Here is a 21571-nt window from a genome sequence, read left to right as displayed (position 1 = left end):
AGGACTGAAAAATTAATTATATCATTTTTAATGCAATGTGATGAGGGAACTTAAAAATCATATCATTTTTAATGCAATGGGATGAAGGAACTTGAAAAATCATATCATTTTTAATGCAATGTGATGAAGGAACTTGAAAAATTATATCGTTTCTAATGCCACATTGCATTAACAAATTATATAATTTTCAGTTCTTTCATCTCACAGGAGTGAAAAGGGGCTTCGTCATCATTCAAAGCTAATTTCAAGGCACTGCGGAGTCATTATCCCTCCTCTAGCACTCCTGGGGTCTGAGACAGTAAATTTATTATCCAAGCTAGAGGTGCTTCCTAATGCACTAATATCTAGCTAATGGGGTTTACTACCACAACATTTACTCCCAATTTCATTTCGACTGACCTCATTTTATAGATGGAGATGTATCAAAAAGATTAATATTCACCCCAAGCATCTTTTTTACATTTTGACAATTATCTGCATCAAATAATAATAAATAAGTCTCAATCATTTTCATTTGTGCTGAAATGGAAAGAATATGAAAACAGCCTTCCATTTCAATTACCGGCAATGTTTAAACGTAAGTCCTTCAAAGAATATCAGCGTGAAGAGTAAACACTCGTTCACTCTGCTACCGTACAGACGAATTCATTATCCAGAAGAGGCAACATCACAAAAGTTAAACTTGAACTGCAAACGTCGATAAACAAAACACAAGGACTTGCTTAACTTCTAATGAAACACTGTGGAGAGATTTCAGTGACTCCAGTTGTCAACAGGGTCGATACGGCAGCTTTATAAATTGCCTTAGGATGTATACACGGGACTGTTGTGTTTATGACAATCCTTTTCCTAGATTTCATCTCTCTCTCTCTCTCTCTCTCTCTCTCTCTTGTGATCATGGGATGCTGTTAGCGAAATCACCAATAAACCGGGGACAACCTTCCTTCCTTCCTTCCTACATGGAATGTCAAAGGTCAAATTAGGATATGCGTAAGAGCTAAAAAGAAAAAAAAAATGTCGCCCCAGTGTATTGCCGTTAAAAATACAATATGTATATACGAGAAATGAAACGAAGGGCGGGACGAGCCAGGTCGTTTTACAATGTAAAATTTTATTGTGCTGCAATCATCATCTTAGATTAAGTTTTAATCATAACTGTTCATTTTCAGTTCATAAAAATATATAAAATGACATAAAAAGAAGACCAATAAGTACATTGATTAGATTTTTTTTTCGTCGACCTGCCTTTTATCTCGAAGCTGAGATTTCCTGTTTCCCAAGATAGTTCTCATGTTGTTACCAGACTTTAGGGCCGAAATTTGGGGCTGGTTGTTAAAAGATGGGAGTCAGCGTTTAAATTTTTTTTTTCTTTTTTATGACTTTCTCGCTTGTTATCGTCCTCCCTTTTATTTTGGCGCTCAATATTGTGCTACTAAAGTCCTACTGATAATATTACTGAATAAGAAATAGCTATTTCATTATTCATTATTCTCGATTTTCACGATATTCATTTATCAAGAAAGACATACGAACTGTCATTTTGTTCTTCAAACTTTGATTGTTTGTATGGTGGTTTTACGTTGCATGGAACCAACGGTTATTTTACTCTCTTTATCTTATTCTTCCTTATTCTATATTAATTTTCATTTTCATTTTGCTATTTTTTTTGTCGGTTCCTGATATTCTATTTCTTACTTTACTTTTCATGTAATAATTTTTATCTATATTCAATTTAATTTAACACATTTTGATTCAGTTTATTCAGTCTGAATTATTTCTCTAGTTAATTACCTATTAATTAATTAACTTAATGTTTAATAATTCATTTACTTTTCTTTATTATATTAAATGTCTTTATTATATTTAATTGAATCTTTTTTTTAGTCACTTATTTTAGTTATTGAATTCCATCTGTTTCTTCGTCCCTTTAGTTATTATTCATTATATCTCATTTTCACACTTATTTTAATAAATCAATTAATTGATTACCTTCTGTTTACTTATTTCACCTAAGATTCTTATAATATGACCATTTATCTATTAGTTATTGTAAATAATATTTTTTTGCTTTTTATTTACATTTCAAGTCATTTTTTTCTCTACTGAGAATTAATAATAATAATAATAATAATAATAATAATAATAATAATATAATAATAATAATAATAATAATAATAATAATAATATATGCAGAATATATGCAGAGACTCAAGGCGATACTCAAGTCAAAACTCAATGCCGGAAATATGATAAAAGCCATAAACACATGGGCAGTGCCAGTAATCAGATACAGCGCAGGAATAGTGGAATGGACGAAGGCAGAACTCCGCAGCATAGATCAGAAAACCAGGAAACATATGACAATACACAAAGCACTACACCCAAGAGCAAATACGGACAGACTATACATAACACGAAAGGAAGGAGGGAGAGGACTACTAAGTATAGAGGACTGCGTCAACATCGAAAATAGAGCACTGGGGCAATATCTGAAAAACCAGTGAAGACGAGTGGCTAAAGAGTGCATGGGAAGAAGGACTAATAAAAGTAGACGAAGACCCAGAAATATACAGAGACAGGAGAAAGACAGACAGAACAGAGGAATGGCACAACAAACCAATGCACGGACAATACATGAGACAGACTAAAGAACTAGCCAGCGATGACAATTGGCAATGGCTACAGAGGGGAGAGGTAAAGAAGGAAACAAAAGGAATGATAACAGCGGCACAAGAGCAGGCCCTAAGAACCAGATATGTTCAAAGAACGATAGACGGAAATAACATCTCTCCCATATGTAGGAAGTGCAATACGAAAAGTGAAACCATAAACCACATAGCAAGTGGATGCCCGGCACTTGCACAGAACCAGTACAAAAAGAGGCATGATTCAGTGGCAAAAGCCCTCCACTGGAGCCTGTGCAAGAAACATCAGCTACCTTGCAGTAATAAGTGGTACGAGCACCAACCTGAAGGAGTGATAGAAAAACGATCAGGCAAAGATCCTTCTGGGACTATGGTATCAGAACGGATAGGGTGATAGTGCAAAACGACCAGACGTGACGTTGATTGACAAAGTCAAGAAGAAAGTATCACTCATTGATGTCGCAATACCATGGGACACCAGAGTTGAAGAGAAAGAGAGGGAAAAAACGGATAAGTATCAAGATCTGAAAATAGCAAATAAGAAGGGATATGGGATATGCCAGTGGAAATCGTACCCATAATCATAGGAGCACTAGGCACGATCCCAAGATCCCTGAAAAGGAATCTAGAAAAACTAGAGGCTGAAGTAGCTCCAGGACTCTTGCAGAAGAGTGTGATCCTAGAAACGGCACACATAGTAAGAAAAGTGATGGACTCCTAAGGAGGCAGAATGCAACCCGGAACCCCACACTATAAATACCACCCAGTCGAATTGGAGGACTGTGATAGAGCCAAAAAAAAAAAACATAAAAAAAAAAAAATAATAATAATAATAATAATATAAATTAGATTTCATGAAAAAACGATAAAAAGTATCACGATTATTAACATAATAAATGTAGAAACCTCGTATATAATACTTGGGAAAAACAATGTACTGATATTCATTAATACTTGATAACTTTCCATGGACTTAGAAACTATGAAATATATATATATAGATATATTATATATAATATATATATATATATATATATATATATAATATATATATAACATATATATATATTGATTATATATATAATAAAATTACAATAACAAATTGATAAATGGTCATATAAGAAGAATCTGAGAAGAGATAAATAAACAGAAAATAATGAATTAATAGATTCATTAAAAATAAGTATGAAAATGCAATATAATGAAAAAATATCTAAAGGAAAAAGACACAAATGGGAATTGTAACAAAACAAAAATATAAAATAAAAAATATGAATATAATGAAGAATTATAAATGAATTATTAAACAATTAGTTAATTAATAAATAGGTTCTTAATTAATGAAGTCTATAATTTTCCATTCAATGCTTCCTGCAGGGTATATATATATCTATATATATATATATATATATATATATATACCACCCTGCAGGAAGCATTGAATGGAAAATTATAGACTTCATTAATTAAGAACCTATTTATTAATTAACTAATTGTTTAATAATTCATTTATGTTTCTTCATTATATTCATATTATATTTTTGTACAATTCCATTTGTGTCTTTTTCCTTTAGATATTTTTCATTATATTGCATTTTCATACTTATTTTAATGAATCTATTAATTCATTATTTTCTGTTTATTTATCTCTTTCAAGATTCTTCTTATATGACCATTTATCAATTTGTTATTGTAAATTTTTTTTTATATATATATATATATATGTAAGTGTTTACATAATAAAAATATGGAATGTTAGTCCATATATATAAAAGTCTAAAACTAAAGAGGTCAACAGATGCTTGCAGGAATGTGATCAGACTAGAGACGCTAAAGATGACGTATACAATAAGTATGTAAGCTAAGTTGACATGCCGTCATCTGTGGTCATTCATTTGTTTTGAAACAGTCCAAGCTCCCTGCTTGAGACAACTACCCCGACCTATTATTCAAACGGCCTACGTGATCTGTAGCGTGTCTCATTTGATTGTGTGTTCGTATGAAACTATGTCATCTGATAGTATGTTCATATGTTTCGAACTACTGTCTGTTCCTTCATAACTTGTAACAGAGATGGTAGACAGGGAGAACAGAGTTAGCTATCGTCATTAGAAGACCTGTACCTCTTTACCTAAGCTTTATCATGTAGAGGAATAGGATTAGCCATCATCATTGGCAGAAGCGATCAAGCTATCGTCATAGAAGACTTGTGCGATCATACCTGATCTTCATCATGTAAAACTTCAGAAGAATATATATTTTTATACCTTGTGTTTCTACAAGAAACCTCACCGAACCATGAGTTTAACACATCGTCGTAAAGATAATACCGACTTCGTAAGTGATCTACAAAACCCCAGACACTCCATTGAAGATGGAAGTGCAATACCAACCGACTTAGCGTATAGATTATCGCTAGTCTAACATTACCTCATAGGGCGCCTTATCATACAAGGCACAAGCCCTAATATTTGGTGGCAGCGGTGGGATGATGTAAGTGTTTACATAATAAAAATATGGAATGTTAGTCCATATATATAAAAGTCTAAAACTAAAGAGGTCAACCAGATTGCTTGCAGGAATGTGATCAGACTAGAGACGCTAAAGATGACGTATACAATAAGTATGTAAGCTAAGTTGACATGCCGTCATGTGGTCATTCATTTGTTTTGAAAACAGTCCAAGCTCCCTGCTTGAGACAACTACCCCGACCTATTATTCAAACGGCCTACGTGATCTGTAGCGTGTCTCATTCGATTGTGTGTTCGTATGAAACTATGTCATCTGATAGTATGTTCATATGTTCGAACTACTGTCTGTTCCTTCATAACTTGTAACAGAGATGGTAGACGGGGAGAACAGAGTTAGCTATCGTCATTAGAAGACCTGTACCTCTTTACCTAAGCTTTATCATGTAGAGGAATAGGATTAGCCATCATCATTGGCAGAAGCGATCAAGCTATCGTCATAGAAGACTTGTGCGATCATACCTGATCTTCATCATGTAAAACTTCAGAAGAATATACTATTTTTATACCTTGTGTTTTCTACAAGAACCTCACCGAACCATGAGTTTAACACATCGTCGTAAAGATAATACCGACTTCGTAAGTGATCTACAAAACCCCAGACACTCCATTGAAGATGGAAGTGCAATACCAACCGACTTAGCGTATAGATTATCGCTAGTCTAACATTACCTCATAGGGCGCCTTATCATACAAGGCACTAGCCCTAATATTTGGTGGCCAGCGGACCAGAAGAATCTACAACGTCCTACGAAGAAAAAACAGAATAATAAATCATGAAAGTCAACGACGACGAAAGCAGCAGATTCTTCAAGCAACCTAGTATCATCATTAGTGAGCGACTTCAGAAAACAACAAGATTCGTCAAGCAACTTAGTATCATCGTTAGTGAATAACTTCAAGAAACAAAACCGACGTGTCCTTTTCCTACGGCAACGGAAGCTTCGTCTCTCATTAGAATCATTCAAGAAAACATCGTTAGTGAGCGTTTCCGGCACTGCAAGAAAACAAACCGAACGCGTCTGCAGCATCGGATTTTTTAAGGGCTCGAATCATCGAAACAACGCGCACGGGGGAAACTGAAGCCAAAAACCAGGTCGTCCGCTAAATAGAGAAGGAGGACAAGGCCGTGTGTCGTTATCGGAACACGTGACTTCCCACAAAAGCAAGCTAAGTACAATTTTTTTATTCATTTGGAGTAACTTTGAGTGTTTCCTTTACAGGTAGAATTTCGTTATTCCTGTGGCTGAAGTTACGAGACATTCTTAATCTTACTTTTTTACAGAAATTATCTACATCATTGAGATTTCGCTACTGCGAGTTTTTTATCTTTGAGTGTCTGTTTCCAGAAGTTCTACTGAAATATCATAATCATATACTATGTTAATTTTATCATTTTGGGTGGGTGATATTAATCCCTTACGTAACAAATCATATTAAACAGTGAATATGCGTTTACGCAGTGGACGTCTGTATTTGTACAGATGCATGGATAGGGTCGTTAAGCACCGTAGTGATTAGAAAACACACAAAAACAAGTGGAACACCGTACAAATCTAGATAAATTAGAGGTAACACTATTTACGGGTCATGACAATAAATGCTCCTTTGCAAGTCCCGATCGCAGTTTTAGACCTTGAGTTTTTGAGTTATATAAAATATCGAACCTCAATGACTCAACTTAACTTTAAAAATATGGCTGGATTGCAAGGAATAACATGTTCTGTAAAAAAAAAAAAACTTCATCAGGCAAAATGCGCTGACCAAGATCCACCTCACTATTTCAAAATTTTAGCAAAGAATGAAGTACAAACAGTTAATATTGAATACAGTAGAGATAACTTGCTTATTAGTAATCGCTCAGTTCCTAATAGCTCGTCATCATTGCTTTATACGTAACCAGCAAACATAATGCTAAAAACACACAATACGTTGCCGATGGTAATAAAGAGAAGGATCCTAATTATTACAAAAAGAAATAGAAACAGTAGCCCGTTCAGAATCAAACAAGCAAACTCGGTGACTGTGTCACCTAGTCAAGCGGTCAAGGTTCAGTCAAAAAAACTGCCGAAGTTTTCAAAGCGAAGCAAATTCCACACAATAAGCGACTCTAGCAGAGTGGGGGAAAAGCGATGTTGGTTCATTACATACCGATATCTTTTGAATTAAAAAGGATTGTTTTTCCTATGAAACACACGACCGTATAAGTAATCAGAGCAAGTTTTCGTTTTAATTTTAATTTTACATTAAGTTATAATGAATACTGGTGATTAAGCCCAACTGTACGCGCCGTAAAAATTAGAATATCTTGTTTTATTTCTTTAGTACACGCAATATCTTGTATTACGGACTCACCGTCTGTTGTTCGAACTCTCCCTAATGAGAAGTCCGGATAAGCGAGCGTTTACAGATACCTCGATAGGTTATAAAAAAACGGTTGATGGATTGTATCTAGTGTAATTGTAAGATCCAGCTAGGGGTATACAAAATATTATCTTACATCCTGCAAAATAAGGCGTGTTTATCAAAGGAAAATCCTATAAACCTTCAAACATATTAAAATCCGTTGAACAAAAAATGAGACAGTAATCAAATAATAACTTATATAAAGGAACTATACATTTGTCTCATAAATCGTAACATTGTTCAAATGACCCAACAGAATTCTCCCACAACCGCAGTCGTACTTTGCACGCAAAAATCTCGAGAAGCATGCACCCTCGAATGTCTTAGTGCGTGTAAAAAGACTTTGCTGGGAAATGAAATTTTAATCCTTCCCGACACTCTGAAATATAACGATTTCCGCGAACAAAGCCCTAAAAGTATACATATCGTGGATACGGAAGTTATAAATATCGCATTTTATTTAGTTGCTTAAATTTTTAAATCCACGACCCAACCAGTCGTGGATGAATCTCTCTGATAATCTATCTAAAGTAATATCCGTAAAAGTCATCCAAGCAGAGGTGATTCAGCAGAAATTTTTTTTTTCTTTTACCTGAATACCAGGAAGTTTCTCCACTGGCGAGTGATCTCTGGAAAAAAACGGATGTAATTTAACACAAAACACGGTTTAAGGACAAACATAAAGCTATTTACGTACCTTCGTATAGATTCTCAATGAAATTTCAAAATAGAGATAAATGACGAAGTTGAAAAATGTTAGTAATAGGAGCCATTAGGAAATCAAATAGCCCATATAATTTTCCCTCAAAAACGTCATGCCATAAAAAGATCGGACTTGGCGTATCTGCGTAGATTTCTGTCACTTAAACAAGGAAACGACTCCCGATAGTTTCCAGTGCCATGTACCGACGACATCTTATCTCTGTTAGGTTAGAATAATTTTTTTTTCACCAACTTGGACTTACTTAAAGGCTTTTACCTGATACCATTACCTAAGTGATTGTACCTCATATACCGTTTTCAGCACACTCAGGGGACATTATCAATTTTTACGTATGCCTCCGGCTTACGTTGCACCCCAATTATAATATAGTGTTTGGAGACTTTTAGGGGATACCCTACATGCCTATATGGATGATCTTGTAATCTTTTCTAATACCTTAGATGTACATTCACATAAAGTAGAGCTAGTGCTACAGAGACAAAGACAAATAATCTCAGAGTAAAATATCTAAATGTGAGTTTTTAAAACCGAACATGTTTATCTAGGTTTTATGTGTCTAGTCAAGGTCTTAAAGTAGTCCGTGGTAAGGTGTCGGCTATTCATAACTTCCGGTACCTATTAACGTAAAAGGGGGATACAGCACTTTTGCGCTGTAGTGGGTATTACAATCGTATGTAAATATGTAACTCTTCAATCATGACAGCTCCTTTAACAGATCTTACGAAGAAGAGCGTAGATTGATTATGGTCTAAAAAGCATCAACAGGCGTTCGATATCTTAAAAGCGGAATAATGCAGCTCACCTACTTAAAAATCCCTGATTAAATAAGGAAAAAGGAAAATTTTTTTTATTGCAACAGACGCCTCAGACCAAGGGGTAAGAGGGATATTACTCAGTAATATGATAAACAGTTCTTCCCTATAGCTTTTTATTCACGTAAACTAAAGCCCTCTGAAAGTAAATATACAGTAATAGGCAAGGAAGGGCTAGGTATCTTTAACTCACTAGTATATTTTAAGTTCATAATCTATGGCTATCCTGATAAAGTCCTTACTGAACATGAGTCCTTTACCGAGTTTTTTCAAAGGCTTTAATCACAGTCCAAAAGGAACTCGGTGACAAATGATCATTCATGGTCTTTGAGGCCCAAGATAAGATATCTACCTGGGAAAGCAATATCATAGCTGACGCATTATCCCGCAATCCCGCACCATACTGCAAAGAACCATTAATTAGACTAAAAAAATATAGAAATATCCGTGCCTATTGTTAAAACCGTATCTAAACAAGAAAATTCCTTAACCCAAGAGATCGCGAGCATTGAATATCTGGGTCGGAGCGAGAACTGTTACAAACTGAACAAAGCAAGCGTCAACAGACATACCCAAACAATAAACACTTCGAAACGGAAACAGGGTCAGCGGCTAAGCAAAAACAATACACACTTCGAGCAGAAACCCTAAAGCAAAAGTATATTTAAAGTATGTGTATCAGAATAATGTAATCAAATGTAATATTTATATGTAGGTCTGTGACGAGGTAAACCCGAAGAACACAGCAGATGACTAACGACCAGGTATTAGTAATAATCTCTTTCATACCAATCGTCATAAACTGGTTGCATTCCGTCATCCAGGGTTCCCTACTATGTTACAGAAAGCCAAATCACTATTTTACTGGCCTACAATGCTTACAGATATAAAAAAGCACATAACTGATTGTAACACGTGTCATGAAAACAAGGGACACACTAAGACACCTGTCCGTTTAGGGGCCTATCCTGTGCCAAAAAATCAATCATTGAAAGAATATACTTAGAATTATTAACAGAGTTACGAGTCTGACAGAGGGAATAAACACTTCTTAGTGTTAATAGTTCCTTGACACGTTATATAGAATTAATAGCACTAAAAACAAACACGCAATTGAGTGCGTTACGAATATTTATGAGTGCTAAATCAGTAAATATGGAATTCAACAACAATAATAATCTGTGACTCGGGTGGTGTAAATCAATAATAATCTCCTTAACACGTGGTGTGAATTCCTTTCCATTAAGAAAACCAATATATATATCACCCAGAGTCAATCGGTTTGGTAGAATAACGGATAATTAAATAGGAAGTGTCAATGTCTTACGAGTTACAAACTCGTGATGTTGGATCCGAACTGGATTATAGCGGTTCTAGCGTTTTAAATACCTTTATCATATATCTTGTATCTATAGAATTGATGCCGCAAGTAGCCTTATACGGTACGTCGCTAGAACACTTTTCCACATATTCAAGCCAACCATTAATTTATCAAATAAATATATATATATAAATAAATAAATATAAATATAAAAAAATAAAATAAATATGGATACAAGTGGAGTCAATATAATACACTCCGTAAGAAGTCGGAAGGGTTACAAATTATAATAAAAAAGGAATCACGATAAAATCAATAAGCAAAACGTAACCATAGATAATTAAATATCCAAAATATATATGCGTAAAGATTTGAACTCTAACTTAACGCTTTAATAATGACAAATAAGCTAAAAGTTCAAACACATATCCAAAATCTACTGACATATTGTCTGTCCGGTGATTTATATTCGTAGTCAATGAAAAAAAAAATTAAATAAATAAATAAATAAATAAACTAATAATAAATAAAATAAAATAAAATAAAATAAAAGAGATTTTAAAAGTCAGGAAGTCTAGAAGTGAAAATGTTATCTATGGAATAATCCTATATGAATCTTATACAGGGCTAATAATATATATAGAATTTGTATGGAAACCTTTTCTTTCATATAGTTTGAATAAGGAATATTTATTTAACATAATGCCAACATGAAACTAATATTGTTTCAATTTTGGTACTGTTTTTTTTTTTTTTTTCAGACATTCTCTCATGCGGGTGGAGAATTAAAACACTAAAATATCATTTGAAAAATACTAAAGTCGTATCTCTTACAGCAAGTAACGTAACTCTTAGCTGGCTGAGAGCAATCTCCTGCCAAGTGACGACGTCATCATTGCCGTATCAGCATTTGTTCCTTTTAACCTCAATAATCTGCTTACACAGGCTTCATCTGTGTGTCGTCTCTGCTTGCAAAAGCAGATTGACTGGAGAAAGGAATGCTTAGTTCATGAACTTCACATGTGGTTCATAGGTTCACATGACAGGCCACATAAACATATTCTTATCCGTGTGTGTAATGCAATTAGTTAAGGACTTGTAACATTTTATTTTAAAATTAATGAACAATATAAGCAAATAGAATTTCTATAACAACAAAATGAATTAATTTTTTTTTCTGAACCTCATAGACAATTAGAGTCAATAATTCAGCTTATGACATGGGGTAAACGGACATTTAGAATTATCAAGTTGTGGATAAGAAATATTTACTTGCAACATTAGCCTATTACAATTCAAGTAAATCACATTCATGGGAAAATGTCACATTTTCTTGGAAAACCCAAAGTTTATATAGAAATTAGTTACATAGTGGGTTTTTTTTCGTTGCATCTCCTACCTATTAATAATGTTTTAAAAGTTAACCTCAGAGGATGCGCACGAGAAAATTGAATATGAAACCTTTGTTAGGGCACATAGAATCATGATTAATCTTCTCTTTGACTCTTATGTTGCCTGGCAATCTTACAATTAGCTCCGTTTTCCACTTCTTTGTCTAGTAACTTACTAACCAGTAATATCGAATTTTTCTTTTGATGAGATTCGTAATGATTCCCCCTTTTTTTAAAATTCATTTATTTTTTATAATTGCTGGATATTTTTACAATGTCATCATAGACCTTCGGATAGGTTCACTCATTGTTAATGCCATGGCTACAAAAAAAAGTTTTATACAGCGGACTCTTTTGAATCCGAAATATCAGCGAATTCATGTGGGTTAAGTTGGTCTAAATGGCTCTCTCCCCTCCCCCCCCTGTATTTGGATGTCGTCTGAATTTACTTTGCCCTTGTGACAAGTATAATTTACTTGCAGGCTGATTAATGGAACCTGGTTACAGTATCCTGCAGTACGAGAGTTTCACATCGCAACTTCAAAAAATCGTTCGTCGCAGCGGACGACTACAGTCAAGTAACAACCGCCTACAATGTGAAAGGAATTTCATGGACTTCTTCGACCGACACCGTATCTCGTCGTTAATCTTGTTTTAATGCGGAATGCTCCGGCTACTGTCGGAATTCGACTACAAAAGGGACATACTTCCGACAATTACGACCCGAAGGATATTCAACTCTACTTTGCTGGCGAAGGACTCGTGCTGGGGATGTTTTTTTATTCATCGCGAACGTAATCGTGTAGCTTAGGATGCAGAGAATAAGTATGAGCGCAAAAATAGAACGTTGGACCCGCCCAGGCAAATTTTCCCCTTGTTTTAACCATTGAAAAAGGCCGTTTCAATTGGCTATAGGTGGTTGTCTGGAACTGTGTAATGGACGAAAAGTTGTTCGAAAGCTAGTTAAAAGTGAAGTAGTATAACCTCGGTCATGTATCCTATATATATGAAGTGTCATGTATCCTATATATATAAAGTATCATGTATCCTATATATAATTGATCATAAATAACGGAATCTAAATATATCTTTGCGTGTACGCAATAGGAATCTATATAAAGGATGATCATAAATAACAGAATCTAAATATATCTTTGCGTGTACGCAATAGGAATCTATTTAAAGTGCACATATATTAATCATAATTATATGAATCCATATACATATGTATAAACAAATCAGGTAGCCTATAATCAATCAGTTACCTTTTACCTTAACAATATCCGCAGATATATAACAGTTAGCATAAAAAGCAACGAATCAATCAGCATAAACATTAATAATTTTATCATTTCATATATGAAATTTTTTATCAGTTAAAATATGATTTTTTATCATGTTAATCTTCATTCTATGCAATTATCAGAGTACATTAGTATTTTCTGTAGCATAAGTATCTTAAAGAGATGAAGTGAAAAACTGTATCATTATATATATCATGTGATCACTATTATTTACCAATATCATTGTTTTATATTTTATTACTTGAATCAATTCATGTACACAATGAATTTTTATTTACTTATATATATATATATTCACATAGTGTCTGTATCACACTCCTATAAGTCAGATGCAAGTCAAGTTTGAGTAATATTCAGTAGTTGGTTTTGGTAGCTGACCGAGCTGATGTAAGTGTTTACATAATAAAAATATGGAATGTTAGTCCATATATATAAAAGTCTAAAACTAAGAGGTCAACCAGATTGCTTGCAGGAATGTGATCAGACTAGAGACGCTAAAGATGACGTATACAATAAGTATGTAAGCGTAAGTTGACATGCCGTATCTGTGGTCATTCATTTGTTTGAAACAGTCCAAGCTCCCTGCTTGAGACAACTACCCCGACCTATTATTCAAACGGCCTACGTGATCTGTAGCGTGTCTCATTCGATTGTGTGTTCGTATGAAACTATGTCATCTGATAGTATGTTCATATGTTCGAACTACTGTCTGTTCCTTCATAACTTGTAACAGAGATGGTAGACGGGGAGAACAGAGTTAGCTATCGTCATTAGAAGACCTGTACCTCTTTACCTAAGCTTTATCATGTAGAGGAATAGGATTAGCCATCATCATTGGCAGAAGCGATCAAGCTATCGTCATAGAAGACTTGTGCGATCATACCTGATCTTCATCATGTAAAACTTCAGAAGAATATACTATTTTATACCTTGTGTTTCTACAAAGAACCTCACCGAACCATGAGTTTTAACACATCGTCGTAAAGATAATACCGACTTCGTAAGTGATCTACAAAACCCCAGACACTCCATTGAAGATGGAAGTGCAATACCAACCGACTTAGCGTATAGATTATCGCTAGTCTAACATTAACCTCATAGGGCGCCTTATCATACAAGCACTAGCCCTAATATATATATATATATGTATATATATATATTATATATCATATATATATATATATAATATATATATATATTTATATATATATATACCTCGGAATTGATATATTTTACATATATACCGGAGGGAAATTTTTAGTGATATAATTTCGCCCCCCATGGGATCGAACCACCGTCCAGTGGACGGGAAACGAAATCAGAAACGGACAGTGACGCTATCGAGTCGGCCAGCAGAGAGGCTAATAAGTTTATATCGATTCTGACCATTACAAATCACTGTCGATCGCGGTGTTTTCCGTAATTAGAATCGATATGAAACCCCCTTAACCATGCTAGCCGATTCGAGCGTTTCACCAACATAGCCTTGTTATGAATACTTATCACATCACCGTGATTCATATAAATCATTCGAGCTACAAATGTCCTTTACATCTAATTAGCTCTACCTCGGAATTGATATATTTTCATATAGTACCGAAGGGGAATTTTTAGTTGATAATAATTTCGTCCCCCCCATGGGATCGAACCACCGTCCAGTGGACGGGAAACGAAATCAGAAACGGACAGTGACGCTATCGAGTCGGCCAGCAGAGAGGCTAATAAGTTTATATCGATTCTGACCATTACAAATCACCGTCGATCTCGGTGTTTTCGTAATTAGTAATCGATATGAAACCCAAACCCCCTCCACAACCATGTTAGCCGATGGTAACAAATAATTTATCACTTATAATTCTCCTTAAATGATGTTCCTGCGGTATGCAAAATGGATATTTAACATCTTTAGCTTAATATTGGAGTATACATGTATGTATGTTTATGTATGTATGTAGTATGTATGTATGTATATATTATATATATATGTATATATATATATATATATATATATATATATATATATATATAGTATTATATATATATATATATATATTATATATATATATATATATGTATATATATATATATACATATACATATATATATATATATATATATATATATATATGTATATATACTATATATATATACCATATAGATATATACATATATATATATATATATATATGATATGTATAATATATATATATATATATATATAGACTGGCAAAAATGTCTGTTACAACAGAATTCCATCCAATAAAAGGAGCCCATAAAAACGTCAAAATATAGGGACTAATCTTACATCGGTTTTACAGGAAAATAACTTCCCCAGAGAATAATACAACATAAACGGGTCATTTAGGTAGGGACAACAGAACTCGGCTATTTTCAACCATATAGATAACCATAACCACAGAATATAATTTATAGCAGTAACTGTCGGTACAAAAGCCAAATGATAGAGTCAGTCTTGATTAAATAAACAAAGGTAATTAGAACATCTCAAAGGGCGGCTGGGATTCAGATATCTTAGATAAAATCTTTCTTCAACCAACGCTTAAGAAGATTAAAGAGGAATAATTATCAGCGGGGTGACCTAAACACGGCTACCTGTGGATGGATCTCTTGGTATAAATACCGCTTTTTCTGCAACTTTTCTCATTCACTATCTACCTGAAGAGACAGACAGCAGTCTGAAACATAGTACTTACTTTCTATATTTTGGCCTTTTTATGAGCTCATTTTATTATTTGAAGGTAGGAGACCCTCTCTCAAACATGTTTTGTTAAAGAGGATGGCAGCATCAGTAGAATTGATTTTATATATGGTCTTTTCAATTCTTCTTATTATTTTCTTTTCATCAGGGCTGATATTCGCTAATATATATATATATATATATATATATATATATATATATATATATATATATATATATATATATATGCATGTGTGTGTGTTATGTATACATATGTATGTGTGTGTGTGTAATTTCCTGTAAAAATTAGCAATTGAGTAGTTGGTACTATGAACGTTCAATTCTAGAAGATAACATTTAACATTTTTATCTGAAATCTCTAGTTTTCCTCTGAAGTCTTTCATTGGTTGAGCCGACCTATCATTGAGAGTTAAGCAACCATCTGGTGTTCATTGTCTGAGATCTTATACATATGCTACTATTATACACATTCTAATTCTGTGATATACTCTCCAACTTAGTAGAATGGGGTAAAGGGAAGTTGTTAAGAATTTTTTTTTTATCTATTTTGCTCGTTGATTTCTCTTACAATTTCGCAAGAACATGAGACACACACACACACACACACAGAGAGAGAGAGAGAGAGAGAGAGAGAGAGAGAGAGGTAAAACTTAGTAGGAGAAGTAGCTTAATACGAGGCAGCGCCGTGTACTGTACATAGCCCGGGGAAAATAAAGATGCCATATCATCCCGGTTGTAAACTTCACTGATGATGTCTATCAAAGCATTTCATTTAATGCACGTAGAGGTATTTGGTTTATCTGGCTGTGTTATGCATTTTCCAGTATAATTTTTCTTATCACAAAGATAAGTTTCATCTTTTAATTTCTGACTTTAAAGTGGCGTGAACAAATGTTTATACTTTACGGGATATTTACTCTTCCCGCTAATGGAGCTGGAAGGATGTTTTTATCTCTGTCCTTTTTTCCAACAGAGTTAATGTAAATATTAATTAAGCGGACAGGGAATATGAACCATCAAGAATGAGTCGGCCTTTCCCTGACCTCGATTCATTTTTGTAAATGCTAACAGCGGCAGAGTATCAAAAGCCATCCAGTTCTTTCAGGTTGTTAACGCGCCGCTTGTAGGTAGATGAAGCTTTGAGCTTTTAGTTTTCTGTAAAAGAAAACTACTGGGTTGGCTGTTTGTCTGGCCGTCCGCACTTTTCCTGTCTGCCCTCAGATGCTAAAAACTACCGGGCTGCAGATTGGTATGCTGATCATCCGCGTCCCTTCAGTCATCAAACATATCAAATTGTAGGCCTTTAGCCTCAGTAGTTTTTATTCTATATAAGGTTAAAGTTAGTCATGATCGTGCATCTGGCATTGTTATAGATTTCAATAGCACAGGCCACCACTGGGCCGTGGCTGAAAGTTTCATGGGTTGCTGCTGAGTTTCATGGGCCGTGGCTGAGAGTTTCATACAGCATTATACACTGTACAGAAAACTCAACTGCGCTGCTTAAACTTAAACTTAAGGCATGCCTTCTTCAATGGTAGACTACCTAGGGTAGAATACCTACTTCTTGGGGGTGTTGTGCCTGGACTAAGTGGTATCATTTTCTCTACGTCTTCTGTCATCAAAGCCAAGAGGGGAGAAGATGTAACCTTACCCTGTGGTCACGTTGGTGATCCACAACCATTGTTGGTGTGGACTTACCAAAATAAACAAGTGATCATTTTTGGCTTTTGTACCGACAGTTACTGCTACTAATTATATTCTGGGGTTATGGTTATCTATACGGTTGAAAATAGCTGAGTTCTGTTTTCCATGCTTAAATTTTACTTGTTTGGTATTTTGTCTAAATATGACCCAGACCAAAAAACATGCGAGTAAAGTGGAAATGAAATGAAATGAAAGACGAACTTCAAAAGATTTACAAGCTTCTTCTGAAATGCCTTTACCAATATCAGTACCCGCTAAAATGATTACTGAGGTTATCCAGCATTTGTTCTATATTTATCAATATATATTTCGATCTAGTTTAAGATTTACAGAAGTGTACTTTCGTGTGTAGCTCTTTTAGATATTGTGATTACAGTAATTTTTTACCTCCTACTTCCGACAATGCTCTTCTAAGCACTCTTCCAAAAAGGACCTTGATTGAATAACCCATGATTAACATAGCATGGCTATTATAATGAAATTTAAAAATCATTCAATGGTAGTCCCCGCTCCCACTTTGACAAATTAGGATGGCCCAGTTAAGATAATGTTCGTCCCACATGAATTCTTGATATTGAATGGACGAGAGCGTGCTATGTGATGTCATCTGGAGGCATGTCACTATCTGGTCACAAACAAATTATCATCGTTGTAATTCATTACAAGAACTTTAAAGATTATGCTCTTGCTGAGAATAATACCACTTAGTCCATGCACAACACCCCCAAGAAGTAGGTATTCTACCCTAGGTAGTCTACCATTGAAGATGGCCTGTCTTAGGATACCCAAGCATCATTCCTCAGGACCATTTCTCTCTGATGACCCTAGCAACCAGCCAGCCCTCGGACAGTCCCCAGGGATACGACAGTAAACATATCATTCACTACTCAGGGCTTCACAGCAACCGGAAATACCAAATGAACCACTTTTTTTATTCAGTATATCCCCTAGGTTTGTTATTATCATACTATATTGTGATAGGCTAAAATGTTAACATACCATGCTACATGCTTCTTTGTCTTATTAAGAAAACCCCCTCAACTGCCTCTTTTACCTAATGCTATGTGTCCCAATGGAAAAAGGTGCATAACATATACCTTAGATGCAATGTTTTACTTATAATGAAACACATTTTGAACGAGGTTTTCCCCCCACTACTACTACTACTATTACTACTACTACTGCTGCTGCTGCTGCTACTGCTCCTGCCACTACTATTAATAATAAACGCAACTCTTAGGCTAATGAAATAACTCTACTTATGTATTATAGAAAAACATAATGCATAACTCATACAGTTAGGACATGGGAGTGTGTATGGCGGTGGAGATTAATCTGAGTCCAGGCACCATGGTCCTTCCTGTAGTAGAGTGAATAGCCAACGACAGGGGAACCACCATCGTCAGCAGGTTTCCACTCGACCTGAATGCTGCTCTCTGAGGAAGATGAAGCTAAGACCAAAGGTGCCGATGGAGGAACTGAAATTGAAAAAATGGAACCTTCTTAATCCTGGCACCTCATCCACTAAAAATATATTCTAACTATCTAAAAGTAAGTCTATTTTAATAAACATGTGAGGAACTTTAGTCGTTTGTTTCTTTCAATGAGAATAATAATAAAACTAAAGAAAGACCTTAAATGTCCTTACCTAAGACGGTCAAATATTGGGTGAAGTGATCAGAGCCATGAATATTGGTAACAGTACAAGTATAGTTGCCTGAATCTTGTCTCTGCACATCTTGGACCAGAAGACCTCCGTCACTCTTGACCATCCGTCTCTCCTCAATAACTTGTTTATTTTGGTAAGTCCACACCAACAATGGTTGTGGATCACCAACGTGACCACAGGGTAAGGTTACATCTTCTCCCCTCTTGGCTTTGATGACAGAAGACGTAGAGAAAATGGCAGCTGGGACACTTTTGGTCAGGGTGACCCGAGCAGCTGTGGGAGGACCCTCGCCTTCACGAGTCGCTGCTACAACTTCAACCTCAACCAGTTTTCCTTGGACATTGTCCACCTGAGATGTATGAAATAGGATCACTTTATATATAAAATAAGACAGATACTACTTTTTCCTCACACTATCAATGAAAATATGGTAGTATTCATTTATTACCAAAATGAGCCATTGATCTTTCTCCTTTATTATAGGGAACTCGTCTGGCAAGGTTGTACTATGATAATTTTGTAAATTCATCGTTTGGAGAGTTTCTAAATGATTAAAGATATAAGGAAATGTAATAGTATATCAATATCCTCTATCCAAAAAGTATCAGTACAGCATGCCTTCTTAATAATGAATTGGTCCTGGATGAAGAGAAGGCTGTCCAGTTTCCATGATTGTCTCGAATAGCAAGTTTGCAAAGATTTTTCCCTTGCGCAAGCTACTGGACGTATTGCTAAACGGGAAAAATTAATATAAAGAACAGCTTTTATCCTACCAAATACTTTCGTCTAGCATTTTTTTTTTTTTTTTTGCTGGGAACTAAATTAAGAGCAAACGTAAGCAAATTAAGGATTATAATTAAAGACTAGAAAATCATGGTTAAACACATAGTTGCTACAGAACACTACCTTAATAAATGCCTCTATGCCAGCCACTGTGCTGACGCCCTCTGTGCCACGACCCCCTCCCAGCCTTGCACCGACGACTCTCCATGTGACTTTGTAAGACACAATGTGACCATTAGGCTTTGACGGCGGAGACCATGACACTACAAACGAATAAGGGCCGGAGACGACAGCTTTGATTGCTGACACACGACCCGGTACTGCGAAGAGTGATAAAATTTAAATGGTAATTTTTCTAATGCTTCGAGCGTTTCTGAGGTTATCAAGAGTATCATGAAAACCCCTCTGAGAACAAAAAAATTTCTGTTAAGAATTAAGGTATTAAATGAAATGCTGTGACCTTATTCACACTATGTCAGAGAGCAGTTTTCACTTATTTAATTACCATTTCACATGAATATACAATTTTCCTTGTTTTGACTCAATGGGAATAATCTTACTGTCTTCATGCGTTGTGCAGACAATCGAAGGCGACCAAGGGCCATCGCCGGCACTGTTGTAACCCCTCACTCTTATGCTGTAGTTGGTTGCAGCTTCGAGTCCTGTCACAACTGATGTCATGGAGGTTGTCTGGGACTTTTGAACGGTATCGCTCCATCCATCCCACCTTTCATACTCAAGCCTTTCGTTAGAACAGAGAAAGAAGTAACAGTCGGTATCTGTCAGCAAGTATAGCTGAATTTTTGTAAGATTGCGTTTTAAGACATCTGAGGAAATCAAGAAATGTTGTCCAGTATGTCAGCTAGAGTAATCACTGAGCTGAAGAGGAAGAAATTTCTTGTGGATAACAATTCATAAACAAAATCTCCTACACCGCAGGCGTTTGTACAGGAAATCGGTTTGATAATAGGTTTAAGCATACAGTACACCAAAGTTGATAGAGATTTAATGATAATACGGAAGACTTAATAATGCATGATGTGATACTAATGCTAATAGGACATAACGTAATAAATAATGAAAAAGTATGTATCAGAAATCGTAGAGAACAAATACATTTCGCATGAAAGAAATATTTCAAGTCTCTATATTGTTCGGGAAAAGGAAAGCATTCATTGGAACTTTGAAGCTAAAGGAACATCTATCATATTCTAATTTATAAGACAAAAGCACCAAGATAAAAATAAGAATAGACTAAATACAAAGAAAAACAGAGGTATAAAACAAACTTCAAGATAACGTCAGGGGAAGGTTCTGATAGATAATAAAAAGAATTAAAAAGGAATGATTTTAGAAAATTCAGATTTAGAAATATTCCGCTGGCGGTGATATAAACTGGTGCAGTTTATTGCATTTACAAATGAATTCTTTACGATGATTAACCTTTGATACGAGATCTAAAAAAAGACTTCCAGACGGGTACACTTAATATTTTTACTTGCAACTAAAGATATTGCAGTGACCCTGGTGGAAAATAAATTAATTATATTGAAATAAACAAACCT

The 21571-nt window shown here is 35.0% G+C and overlaps 1 protein-coding gene across 1 annotated transcript in view; it reads right to left on the bottom strand.

Moving 5' to 3' along the window:
* The window catches only part of LOC135201872 (cell adhesion molecule Dscam2-like), a 220196-nt gene that overhangs the window by 21706 nt on the left and 176919 nt on the right, over positions 1-21571 (bottom strand). The window contains 4 exon segments of the mRNA XM_064231173.1: positions 18851-19032; positions 19203-19572; positions 20130-20326; positions 20567-20748. Coding sequence (XP_064087243.1) covers positions 18851-19032; positions 19203-19572; positions 20130-20326; positions 20567-20748 — 931 coding nt within the window.

This window comes from Macrobrachium nipponense, chromosome 28, assembly GCF_015104395.2.
Source record: "Macrobrachium nipponense isolate FS-2020 chromosome 28, ASM1510439v2, whole genome shotgun sequence".
Lineage (NCBI taxonomy): Eukaryota > Metazoa > Arthropoda > Malacostraca > Decapoda > Palaemonidae > Macrobrachium > Macrobrachium nipponense.
Note: the sequence above shows the minus strand (reverse complement) of the source record. Positions and strands in the feature narration are given on the sequence as shown.